This window comes from Cheilinus undulatus, linkage group 22, assembly GCF_018320785.1.
Source record: "Cheilinus undulatus linkage group 22, ASM1832078v1, whole genome shotgun sequence".
NCBI lineage: Eukaryota > Metazoa > Chordata > Actinopteri > Labriformes > Labridae > Cheilinus > Cheilinus undulatus.
Genome location: NC_054886.1, coordinates 29,397,712 through 29,411,073, shown reverse-complemented (window position 1 = coordinate 29,411,073; position 13,362 = coordinate 29,397,712). Strand labels below are relative to the sequence as shown.

The window sequence follows — 13,362 nt, the reverse complement described above, 5'->3', positions numbered from 1 at the left end:
ATACATAGACCTTCTTTCTACTAGTAATGCACCATATTTTAGGCTTGATATCAGCATCAGCATCATCATATTAACATAAAATGTTCATTTCTGGTATCAGACAAACATACACTTCTGCCTATATTTACAACATACTCGTTAGCTGTAAATATCCGCCATAGGTACAACAAGCTTGCTGAGTTTTGGGCAGGACCAGCAGACTGCCATCACGTCAGGGGAAGTATTTTTTCAGTCCTTTAATTTTAAAGTTTGTTCAAAGAACGAAGTTTGGTTTTTTGTTCATCCTAAACATTTTAAGTGTGTTGTATGGACTGCAGTTTTAGGTCTGAACTACATTTAGATATCATCTTGTGTTTATTTAATTGCTGCATGATTTGGTAATAATGTGCCATTATATTGGAAAATATTGCAATTTGAGATTAGGATATAATCCATAAATGGTATCATGAGTCTGCTTGCTTGGTTATCAAGGAAAAGGCAGAGAATAACAAGTTTTAAGTGTGTATTTCTAAGTTTAAAACAAGCAAATATTAAGTGGCATAACATTTAAAACCTGAAGTTTTTAAAGCACAAAAAAAGTTTTCCTGCACTATTTTAAACTTTAACTTTGTAACAGCAGGTGCCACCATGTAGAGACGTCATTGTGACTTTCAGGATTGTGGGTAGTGTAGTTTTCCTGCCTAAGATCTTGCACAAACCAAGTTTTCCTAAAAGTAAGGCTGATATCACAAACGTGTGGCTTCTACTGGAGCATACACCATCATTTCATACTGAGATAGATCATAGTGAGTCTAGTGTGAGTGGTTATGACATTATGGCTGATAATCAAATCCACCACAGAGTAAATGAATGGGACTTTTACCTCCAGAATAGCAAGGTTGAGCTCTAAAGATACAAGTACACAGGGATATTTTGAAGGAAAGAGTGTTGATTGACTCGACTGACCATTGGTTTCCTTAACCACTACATTTCTATCAAAAATTTCTTTCATACACTGGTCGTTAAAACTGCCCAACAACATTTAAGAGCGCTGACTAGAGGAGAATAGAGTAAATTCAGTCATTCTCTTTCACCTCATCACTTCACGTGAATGACTTTCAGGCATGGTACCATCCATTCATCACCTCTCCTCTCTCTCACTCATCTCTGAATGTTCCTCCTGTCAGGTTCTACCCACATCCTCCTCCATCCATCACACTCACTCCATCCAATTAGTTCAGACACACGGAGGAGAATAAATATACTGATGTCGCATGATAAACTTCTCTTTCTACAAGGATTGAATCAAGAAAGTCTTTCTTCAGAGATTGGCAGACGTCCATTTTTAGAGTTTAAAACATGCTTTGAACCAGTTTCATGAGCCTCCAGGGTCAGATAGCTCGAAGTTTACATGGGATATGCCAAGATATGTGAACTTAAGAGCATAAAAAACTGAGCACAGCATGATGTTAACAAGAACTTCAGGGATGGAGCTGGACGTTAATCATACAAACGTACCTGCAGAGTGTCAGCGAAAAGGACAATGAGGTTCTTCAGATCCAGCACCAGGTCTGGGTTGTCACAGTATGACTGAGGAGACAGAGTGGATCATCAGTTTCGTCCAGTCTGACTCTAACATGCACTTTTAAATTCAGTTGTGTAGCCTTACTGAGTGTGTTCTCAGGGCAGCAGTGATTTTGGACAGTGCCAGCTCCCAGAGCTCCTCCACGTATGCTCGGTTTACCAAACCCTGCGTGGTGTGAAGGACGTGATCCTCCACAACAAAGAAGCTGGATAGAAAGACAGCAAACACAGAGGTAAAGCTATGAGTTATGGAAATAATTTGCCTTTAAGATCTGTACAGAACCATTAAAGTAAAAAAGACAAGTTAAACAGTCAAGATTTACAAGTGATTACACTAATTTGCATTTTTTATGAAGATGGGCCTGAAATCCTGGTCAAATTCTCTTTTAAAACTGTAACGAAGCCTCCCACCACTAGAGGCCACTGTAGTCTGAGTTAATAGCCACTACCTTCTTGTTTGGGCTTTCACCAGATGTAAACATGAGACGCACAGCGGTAGCTTAGCGGTTAGCATCTCATAGGAACAGAGCGGTATGGCAGTATGTTCAACTAGAAAATTAAAATAAAGTGACACGTAGACTGTCGAGGGCCATACTCACATTTAACTACTCAACCAAAGAGAAAAGAGTCCATCTATAAGAGAACAATACTCTGCAGAGGAGCTAAGGCTGGTGGAGCTAGCTGCTAATATTAGCCACACACTACGCAGTATATTAGGCTCACTTCATACCCGCTGATACAATGAACCTGTGATGAATTAGACTGTTTTCTAAGTATTTTCTCCTCTTCACACTAGTCCGCCAAACACAGTTTAAATGGATATTGATCCAGTGGTTCTTTTATGATTTCTGTCAGGGCCTCTTTTGGCGATTTTAAGGCCCCATCCCTCATCGATAAGTATATAATGAAATACACTGAAGCAATGGTTCTTAAACGGTGTGGCAAGGCCCACCAGTGTTCATTGAGGCATGTCTAGGTGTACCTTGGGAATTAGTACAACCTTATGTCATTTCTACAATGTTATGAAAAGTACTGTAACCAGGTCTGCCCACAGGATTAGCTGAGCCCCTGAAAACCCAGCAAATAGGCCCTCCCTAGTTGTGACTTATTGATATCAGTGCATGTGTGTTAAATCAGTAGCACTGGTGCTAGCATTCTGGGTAACAGTTCCCTCATTTTACAGCTGGAAAGTTTGTCAAGTGTTATTGTTGGGGTTCAGGTGCTGAAAATATTTATTTGTGCTACTTTAAACAAATTTAACCACATTTACCACCAATTTTTGCCAATTCTTTTGACAACTTTTACCCATTTTTGCAACTTCTCGTAATCACAATAGCACATTTTTGTCCAGTTTCCAACTTTTAACTCATTGTGGCCCATTTTGTCGCATCTTCTCTTCGCCACTTTTAATCCAATTTGCTACTTTTTGCCCAATTTTGCAGCATTTTTTAATCACTTTAAACACACTTTTGCCCATTAAAGTCATTGTTTGGCCACTTTTTGCCTAATTTTTCCACTTTTCCAAAATCAGTTTTAACCCATTTTGTGATCTTGTTGACCAATTTTGCCACATCAAGTCATTTTTGCCCATTTTCACCTTTTTGTTGTCTCTTTTCACAATTACTCAGCTTTTCCTAATTAACCATATCTCAATTTCTTCTGCTTTATTGTCGGGCATCCTGACATTTGCACCAATTATGGCCTAACTCAGCCGACATTACTTTCGTAATCATTTAGTTTAGTGTCCCCATCAAGGTGATAATTGTTTTGGATTTTTCAATAGTTTTTTTTTTTATTTCTTTTTCACTTTCTTTTTTCAATTTCAGTTTAATTTTAATACGTTTTTACTGCAGGTTTGTTAGTTTACATCATACTTTTTTAAAAACATATTCAAACACGCTACTCTATACTTAGCATTTTATTTATTTAATGATTATATTTTCATACAACTCCTGACAAAACTACCAACCAATCAATTCAGGCAATTTTACTCTCTTCAGGCTTGGGTGTAGGTGCCAGTCAGTATGACTGTGTCAAAGACTAAAAGTAAGGATATTTTGTCTCTATTTTTATTTCGTTTTAGTTAGTTTTTTTTAGCTTACTATACAGTTTTAGTTAGTTTTCGTTTTTTAGGTAAAATTTAGTTTTGATTTAGTTCCAGTTGACTAAAATGTTTTTTTGAATTTTAGCTTTAGTTAGTTTTTGTTAACTATAATAACTTTGGTACCCATTTACATTTTTAACATTACCGATAAAAAGCTAATTCTGTTTAAAGAGGATTACATTTTTCAGACAGCTATATTGTACCAAAGCACAAATAAATCAAACTTATTTCTGTTGCTTTGATAAGAGTGTTTATTATCTGGGTTAAATATATTGGTTATCACAGCTTAACTTAACAATGGACCATGGTTTTCCTGACCTCCATGATCCCCCAGTTGGCTGGGACACTAAATGCTTTTACCTTTATCCCCCCCTGTAGACAGCTTTGACTGTAACATTATTCAAAGAGTCTATTTTCTATTAATGTGAATATGGTGTGCCTTGAGATTTTGGCTTAATGTTAGGTGTGCCTTGGGAAATAAATGGTTGAAAACCACTTCACTAAAGAAGGGAGTGTGGCTTTTTTTATTAACTGGCTTTTAAAAATTAAGCCCTACTTTGGGAATCACTTCACGAATCGCATAAACACATTTGCAAACCACTAAGGAAGCTTGAGGTTAAGAGTTTGTTCATATGGCTGCAGGAACCGAGGACTGAACCCTCAACCTTCCGGTGTAGAAATAACTGACTCCACCTCCTGAGGAACCGTTTTTTTACACCTTTAGGTTTGATTTAAGAGCTTTAAAGTGTTAAAATGAGACTTAGTATTGAATATTAAACTAGTCTGATCAGGATCTAGGTCAAAGAAAAGTGATCCAGATCTCCCTAGAATATCATTTTTCTACTCCGTTTATACTGGGCTTAACCCCAAAGACTTGAACTGCTCTCATCCATCTGCAGCGGTAAAATAAAGGTTGAGTTAACAAGTGGATGAATGAATCTAGACACAGAAACAGAGGTCCAGCTGTTAGAGGGAAAAATGGAAATGAAGGATTCAATTAGAGAAGGATTCAGGATGTTAAGAATGAAAGAATAATTGGACAAACGGACAGATGGATGGGAAATGAGGAGAATGGGTGAAAAACAATGAATGAGAGACAGGATGGCACTTTCCAAGTGTCGAATGGAAATAACAGACCTGAGGGTTTGTGTCAATGTCCAGCCTTGGCCGTGTTTATAGACGTGTCTGCTCGACTCAGACAGACAGAAGGAATAACAGCAATAAGCCAAGCACCGTCACACTCACTCTATCAATCCTCGCCATTACATGTGTGTGCGTACAACGGAGAGAAGTGGATGGAGTGATGGATGAGAGGAAAAGTAAAATGGGGGGAAGGCTGATTGTGGCCAGAGAGAGTAAAGGATGGAAAAGAAAAACAGTCAGAGGGATGGAGAGATGAAAAGATGTCAAACAGTCAGAAGTCACTCGGATGAAATGAAATGAGGTGTCGCGAAATGTCTGATGTTTGCTTTCTCTTAAAGTTCTCCCTCTCTCATCGTCTCTGCTGCCAAGTTACACAGAGGTCGAACAATGCATGGGCGGATGGAGGGATGAGGATGGGTGATGGCTGGAGACGTTGGTACAGGACTGATGTACAAGAAAAAGGACAGATGGGAATGTGGGGAAAACGGTGTTTGAGTGATAGATTAATGAAGAAAGTGATGGACCTAAACTGGGGATGGATTTCAAGACTAAAAACCCAACTCTACAAACCTAGTAATAAAAAAAGTTCTGACAATGAGTGTAAAGTGAAAAAACATGATCACAGTTGGTTAAAAGTTGGAAAAAAATTACAAAAAAGATGTAAAAAGTTGCAAAAAAGTGCCTAAAATAGATTAAAACTGGAATTTAATTGCAAAAATGGGTTAAAAATTGAACAAGAGGCTAAAATTTGCAGAAGAAAGTGGTGATTTTGGGTTGAAAATGGCAAAATGGGTGACCAAATAGGTTAAAAGTGGTAAAAACAGAGACAAAACCTGGTTTAAAGTGCTAAAAAAGTTGTGACAATGGGTTTTAAGTGGCAAAGCATGGCCTCAATTTGGTTAAAAGTTGAAAAAAGAGATTTATAGGGACCACAAAGTTGCATAAATGGATTACAGCGGCAAAAAGATGGTAAAAGTGGAAAAAGAGACAAGGGTGAAATGGGTAAAAAGTTGCAAATAAGTGAACAAATTGGTTCAAAAGTGGCAAAAAAAGTGGTGAAAATGAGTTTGGAGATGGGTCAAAATGTAAAAAATAGGAGGCAAAAATCAGGTAAAAAGTAGCAAGAAAGTGGCAAAAAGGTTAAAATGGCAAGAGTCAACAGTCTCAACATCAGACCCAGTAATAACATTATCAATCTCATATCCAAAATAAGGATAATTTTGCAGGCTGCAGATCTGGGGGCTTCAATGGAGAAGGAATTATACAATACCGTGCCTATGTGTTGACAATTTCAAAAAGTAGCAGCATCAAAATCATAGCAAATACAATATTTTGAGTTTCTCTTTGTAGTTCTATGAAGAGTTTGAGTGTCTTTTTAATGGATATCAAGGAAAATGATATCATAGAAAAGTAAAAATAACTTAAATATAGAATTGAGTGTGATATATCTTTGAGCTTAATCTGACTAAGATGTGACTCTGGTGTGGTTGCATGTTTGCTGTATGACGGCTGCAGCACATCTCTGTTTTGGTTTGTGCTGTCATGCTTTCATATCAGGCTCATTTGTTCTGAATGTTGGCTGTCTTTCTTCATAAGTTTGACCTCAATAAAGCTCCCAAAAGGTGAACTGATTCACTGCATGACAGTATCGCTTTGCAGGAAAAAAGTCAGGACAAAAGATTTCTGTGCAAATGAGGAGAAATTCTCCACATAAGTGAAAACTTTGCTTTTACTCTGAAAAGCACAAACCAAAAACTAAAAAACTGTGCTGTTTATCTTGGCTGTGCAATGCTCTACCATTAATTGTGAAATGATTCAAAAATGGATGACAGGTGGGAAAATAGGTTTAAAGTGGTAAAAAGGCTGGGTTTTAAGTGGCAAAACATGATCAGAAATGATTAAAAGCTTGAAAAAAGTGCCAAAAAAAACATTAAAAGGGGGCCAAAAAAAGTGGTGGACATGGGTCAAAGTGGCAAAAAGGATTGAAAAGTGGAAAAGAGTGGCAGAAATGAGTCAAGAGTTGCAAAAAAAGTAATCAAAATTGGCTTTAACTTGCAAAAATTGGTAAAAAGTGAAACAAGTGGAAAGAATTTGGGGAAAAAAGTGTGATTAATATGGGTTAGAAGTGACAAAATTATGCAAAATTGGTGACAAGTGGCCAAACTGGTTTAAAAAAAAGTTGTGACAATGGGTTTTAAGCGGCAAAACTTATCCACAAGTGATTAAAACCTTAAAAAAAGTTTCAAAAAAAGATTAAAAGGGGGCAAAAAAGTGGCAGACATGGGTCAAAGTGGCAAAAAAGGATTGAAAAGTGGAAAAGAGTGGCAGAAATGAGTCAAGAGTTGCAAAAAAAAAAGTGGTTAAAATTGGCTTTTACTTGCAAAGAATAGGTTAAAGTTAAAACAAGTGGATAAAATTTTGGGAAAAAGGTGTGATTAATATCGATTAAAAATGACAAAATTATGCAAAACTGGTGACAAGTGGCCAATTTGGTTTAAAAACAGTTGTAACAATGGATTTTAAGTGGCAAAACATGGCTGCAATTGGTTAAAAAGTGAAAAAAGGGACAAAAAGAGGTTTATATGGACCAAAAAGTGGCATAAATGGATTACAGTGGAAGAAAGAGGGTAAAAGTGGAAAAAAGTGACAGAAATGGGTAAAAATAAGTGACCAAAAAGGTTTTAAGGAGGCAAATAAAGTGGTGAAAATGAGTTAGGAGATGGGTTGAAACTTACAAAATAAGTGGCAAAAAGAGGTAAAAAGTCCCAAGAAAGTGGCAGAAAGGTTAAAGTGGCAAGATTCAACAATCTCAACATCAGACCCAGTAATAACTTAAAGCACTTTTCAGCCCCAAAATGAGGTGACTCTTAGTAAGAATGCAACTAATGCTACTGATCTAACACACATGCACTGACACTGTAAATGCTTCACAACAGTGGAGGGCCCATTCACTGGGTTTCACAGGGGTCCAATGAAGTCTGTGGACAGGCCTGTGTGTCCATATACATCTGTTCCTTCAAACTTTTCAGAAATCTCTGACTCAAGAATAAACTGATTACATTTTAGGGGCGGTAGTTATAAGTTCAAGCTTGCCGAGCCTTAGATTCATCAGTTGCTTGTGAACATCTCCAGGTCACTTTGAGGACTCTCTTTCAAACTTTGCACAAATGCCCACTTTGACTTGAGGATGACCTGATTAAATTTTGTGGTTTAAAAGTCAAAGACATTGAGGCTTATGTTTATCCCTTGATATCTGGTTAACTATTTGAGAAATTTTATGCTATTATTGATTTTATTTGGAAGATAAACTGAATACATTGTGTAGGTACAAGGTCAAAAACCATCCTATCCCTTCTTTACTCACCTGTTTTACTGTCCAGCAATCATATAACTTTGAGATTTACATCGGACATATTTGTAAAACAATCTGAGTGAAACTTACCCAACGATCTGATTGAAGTACCGCCTGTATCCCTCCAGAGTTTCATGCTGTAAAAGTCAGAGAAAAACACAACAAACACAGAGGCTAGACCACGGGAGGAAAAGCAATATTTAGTATTTAGCTCTACTTTACCAAGTGTAGCTTCATAATTACTTCAAAATTCATATCAAAAATAATATTAGTTATTAGATATTAGATTGAGGAGGTGTGTTTGTGAGAGGGGAGTGTGTGTGCAGGGAAAGGGTGTGTGTACATAGGAGTGTGTGGACATAACAGATAGTGATAGTGGAGGGTCATACCATGTTAGAGTGGAGCTGCAGAACAAGGCGAGCCTGTTTCCTCCTCTGTTTTCTGTAGTAGTTCTCAAACACATCACGCAAACCCTAAAACACAAACTGTCGGTAAGAATGACGGAGACAGTAAGAGGAATCTCAGTCTTACTCTAACCATAGACGTCTTTAGAGACAATCATTGGTATTTGGAGTTGAATGAATGTCTCTGATTGTTTTTGTGTTGTCAAATATACCAACACGAGCTTCAAGTTTGTCTGATTCCAAGGAAAGAGTCTTTAAAGGTGTTGAAACCCATTTAACAGAGCAAAAGACGAGCCAAGTTGAGCTGGTTTACATTCGTCTTTGTGTTATTGCTGTTGAATAGGACGTCCCGTATTTCCAGGTGGAGCTTTCCAGCAAAAACTTCCCAGTTACAACCTCGTGTTACGATGGACGGCGGCGTGGACGGCAGCCAAATGCAGAGGCTGTTGACTTTTTCAGGAGGAGGATGAATTTAATGGGGTATAAAACCAAAGGTCAGACGGACCAGTGAATGACGGGAAAGTTGGGATAAGGTCAAGAGTGAATGTGTGTGTGCGTGGTAGAGACAGACAATGTGTCTTTGATGACCTGCGCCGGTTACCACTCAGTTTTGGTTGGCGTCACAGGTCAGACATCAAAACTTTAACCCACACAGAGAAAACAGAATCGGCTTCTTAACTCGACCACCTTGTGTCTTTTCCTTCCACTCACAGAGCCCCTCTCTTTATCTCTTTCTCTCTGCAGTGTGTGAGAAACCAGTGACCTATCAAGAGTCCAGACCAAGACCTACAGTCCAGAGTGAGCTCAGAGATAAAAGGCCAGGACAGGGTAGATAGCAGGACAGGACCTGTACCAACTGAGCAGACTACCTCCAGAATACAGCAGATCTACACTGCTGCTACCTCTTATCACTTTGATAGAGAGAGGTACAGGGATATTCAAAGCTTTACAAACAGACCAGTCTTTTCAAAGACTCTCTTAGCTCACTTTGATAAAGAGAAGAAATCAGAGACGTACGTATTCTTAGCTCAATGCGTACCAGTATTTTGGGAAAGTTCCCCTTTAAGTGAGCACATCTGACCCACTACGAAGTTTTGGGAGAGGAATGTTGTCCCATTCTTCTCTGATGTAGGATTCTAGCTGCTCAACAGTCCTGGGTCTTCTTTGCTGGACTTTTTCTTTTCTGATGTTCCAAATGGTTTCTACTGGTGAAAGGTCTGGACTGCAGGCAGGCCAGTTCAGCACCTGGAATCTTCTATTGTGAAGCCATGCTGTTGTGATGGATGTGGTATGTGGTTTAACATTGTCTTGCTCAAATATGCAAGACCTTCCCTGTAAGAGACGTCGTCTAGATGGGAGCATATTTTGCTCTAGAACCTCTCTCTACTTTTCAGCATTGACAGTTTGTCTCTAGATGTGTAATCTGCCCACGCCATAGGCACCAATGCAACCCCATACCATCAGATATACAGGCTTTTAAATTCTGTGCTGATAACAAGAGTGATGGTCCCTCTCCTCTTTAGTCCACAGGACACAACGTCCATGGTTCCAAATAGAATTTCAAATTTTGACTCGTCTGACCACAGAACAGTTTTCCATTTTGCCTCAGTCCATTTTAAATGAGCTGTGGCCCAGAGAAGATGTTGGGGTTTCTGGAACGTGTTCACATATGGCTTCTTCCTTGCATTAAACAACTTGAGCTTGCATTTGTGGATGGCCTGGCCAACTGTGTTGGCGGACGGGGATTTCTGGAAGTGTTCCTGAGCCCATGCAGTGATTTCCAGTACAGAATCATGTTTTTAATGCAGTGCCGCCTGAGGATTACAAGCATCCAATACCGACCTTCAGCCTTGGCCCTTAAGCACAGACATTCCTCTAGAACCTGTGAATCTTTTGATGATATTATATATCGTAGATGGTGGGATATTTAAAGGATGTGCAATTTAAAATTGTGGAACATTTGGACAAAGTTTCTTAAACCTCTGCCCATATTTACTTCTGAGAAACTCAGCCTTTTTAAAATGCCCCTTTAATGCCCAGCCATGTTACTGACTGGCTGCTAATGAACATAATCAATAGCAAAATGCCCCTTCAGTTGTTTTTCATTGGAATCACTTACTTTTCCAGATTTCATGTTCATGGCACTGTCAAATGTCTCAGTTTCACCCTCTGATATGTTGCTTCTGTTCTATCGTGTATTGTGTATGTACTTATGAGATTTACAAATCATTGCATTTTGTTTTTATTTACATTTTACACAGCGCTCCAACTTCTTTGGAACTTATTTGTACTGGTTCAACTTTAAATAGTCCTTTGGAACTGTGGTGGAGGTCACAAAACTGTTCTTTATTTCTTAAATTCCCAGTTTGACCCTGGACCAGAACAATGTGTATTCAACAGTCAGCTCTGTGAAAAGGCCATGAACTCTTCATCATACAGCGCTCACTCTCCCAAAGAGAGTCCAGAGAGGTGGCATGCAGGGCTGCAGAGGTGCCTTCTAAACAGCAGAGTCAAAGATATAATGTGTCCAAAGGGAAAGATTTAAATCAGTGTAAAAGCTGAAAAATCAGGGGAAATTAGTCCAAATCCAAAAGGAAGTTCATGAAAAATATGGAAGAAATGACTGTTAGAGACATGGAAGCAAACAAAATGAAATATGAAATCTAGCAGAAAAACATCTAAAAGGCAGTACTATTGGATCTAGATTAATGGTTATGTAGATGGGGCTAGTGGGCCAACTGATGAAGCTAGCAAGTAGCTATACAAGCAAACTGTCCTTTAATTTATGAACAACAAACAATAGCAAGGGCTTTAGAGGTTTCATCATGTACAGTCCATAATATCACCTAAAGATTTAGAGAATCTGGATCTTTGCATGTTGGGGCAAGGCCAAAAAACAACTCTGAATGACCAAAAACCATCACGATTCTGTGTTGATGTCAACGTGGGCTCATGAACACCTTAGAAAACCTCAGTCAGTAAACACAGTAAGTCACTGCATCTACAAATTTAACTGAAGACTCTACCATACATAGCAGAATATATATCAAACAACATCCAGAAGTGTCGCTGGCTTCTCTGGGCCAATGCTCATCTGGGATAACCTTGGAAAGCAGATGGATACACACGTTTCCATGTTTCTCACTGGCGAATCCATCTTGCAAAAAACATCTGAAGTGACAGGACCAATCAGCATCAAGGGGCTGTACTTTCGGGCGCGCCAGAGTCGTGACATCAGCAAGCAGCAACGAGAGGCCGGTGCAATGATGATGGAAGAGATTAGCGTGGATACTGCTATAGCGCCAGTTTTATCAGAACTTAACAGAAAGTACTGACATGTCTACAGTTGCCATGGTTCGCGATATGCAGTTCTCTATGGAGTTTAGTCCTCAGTAGCGGCTATGAAACAGACTTGAAAAGTGCGCTGTGGTCTGATGAGTCCACATCTCAAACTGTTTTGGAAAAGGATATTGACGTCGAGTCCTTTCTGTTGAACAGGAAAAAGACCATCAAGACTGTTATCAAGAAGTGTTCAAAAGCCAGAATCTGTGATGGTGTCTGGTGTATTAGTGTTCATGGCATGGGTCACTTGCACATCTGTGAAGGCACCAGTAATACTAAGAGTTACATACATATGCTTCTATCCAAAGGAAATCTTTCCCAGGAATGGCCCTGCTTATTTCAGCGACACAATGAGCCACATTCTGCACGAGTTACAACAGCACAAAAACAGTAGGTGGATGCTAGACTGGCCTGTAAGCAGTCTAGACCTGTCTTCCACTGATGCAGTATGAAGGGCAAAATATGACAGTGGAAACCCGGCACTGTTGAGCAACGTAAGATGTTAAAAAATGATAAAGTTAATCAGTTTGAATATCATAAATCTTTGTTGTATTTAATCTAATATAGGTTAGAAATGCACCCCAACTTTGCTGGAATTGGGATTTTCCATTCCTTGATTTCTTAAAGTTCCACCTGCTTTAGTTGAGTCTCTGTGAACTGTAAATAGTGAGTTACACAGTGGTTTCATTCTGGCTTATTTCAGCTTTTTTTAACCAGCCACAAAAGCTTCGTCTGTTTTTGACTCTCTGTTTTTAATGCTGGTAGGAATTATTTTTAAGTAAATGAGGGATATATGTGGAGGCCTGTGAATACCAGATGTACCAGATGCCTGTTAAGAGCTCCCAGTCTGATATTACGTCTGCTGCCTCTTCTGCTCAGGTTGGCTCTTGTTTCTGGGTTGTGTTTACTCTCATCGCCCCTCCATGCAGATTTCCTAATAGACTGAACTATGTGTGTGTTATCCTAACAAAGGAGCATTGTTAAGGACTCCTGCTGGAAAATCACAGACTTTAAACATGGAAAAGAGCAGGGAGAGATGGAGAGGGAAAATAAAGGGATGGATGAGGGGGGAGAAAGATTTGGAGAAAGTGGAGGTCTTGATTGCAAATGGGATTTCAAATCCAGGTTTACTAGAAAAATAAATCAAACAGTTACGTGCGCGTGCCTGAGTGAGCCGAGTCATTATCAGCTTACAATACAACTGTGTGTCTGGACACTAATGTCAGTGTGTGTTCTTGATTTTCCAGTCAATACCTCTGATTTCTATTCTAATGGTAAAGCGACGTCTCTGCCTAATGAGCTGTCAGTCAGACCGCTACAACGCCGCTCTAATGGAGAAAACTGTTTCAGCTGTGAGTGCATTGTGTCTTAACTAAATCTCCACGTTTTAAATCCAACAGGAACGTCGACTGAATTATTGCAGGAGACAAATAAAAAAGATGTGGAGAAATTTT

The 13,362-nt window shown here is 39.0% G+C and overlaps 1 protein-coding gene across 7 annotated transcripts in view; it reads right to left on the bottom strand.

Moving 5' to 3' along the window:
• Positions 1-13,362, bottom strand: part of exoc6b (exocyst complex component 6B) — a 151,132-nt gene that overhangs the window by 90,715 nt on the left and 47,055 nt on the right. For all 7 annotated transcript variants that reach the window (XM_041779378.1, XM_041779379.1, XM_041779380.1 and 4 more), the window contains exons 9-12: positions 8,552-8,635; positions 8,253-8,299; positions 1,649-1,769; positions 1,498-1,569 (exon numbers count right to left, since the gene is read on the bottom strand). In XM_041779378.1, the coding sequence (XP_041635312.1) occupies positions 1,498-1,569; positions 1,649-1,769; positions 8,253-8,299; positions 8,552-8,635 (324 nt within the window). The remainder of the gene's footprint in view (positions 1-1,497; positions 1,570-1,648; positions 1,770-8,252; positions 8,300-8,551; positions 8,636-13,362) is intronic.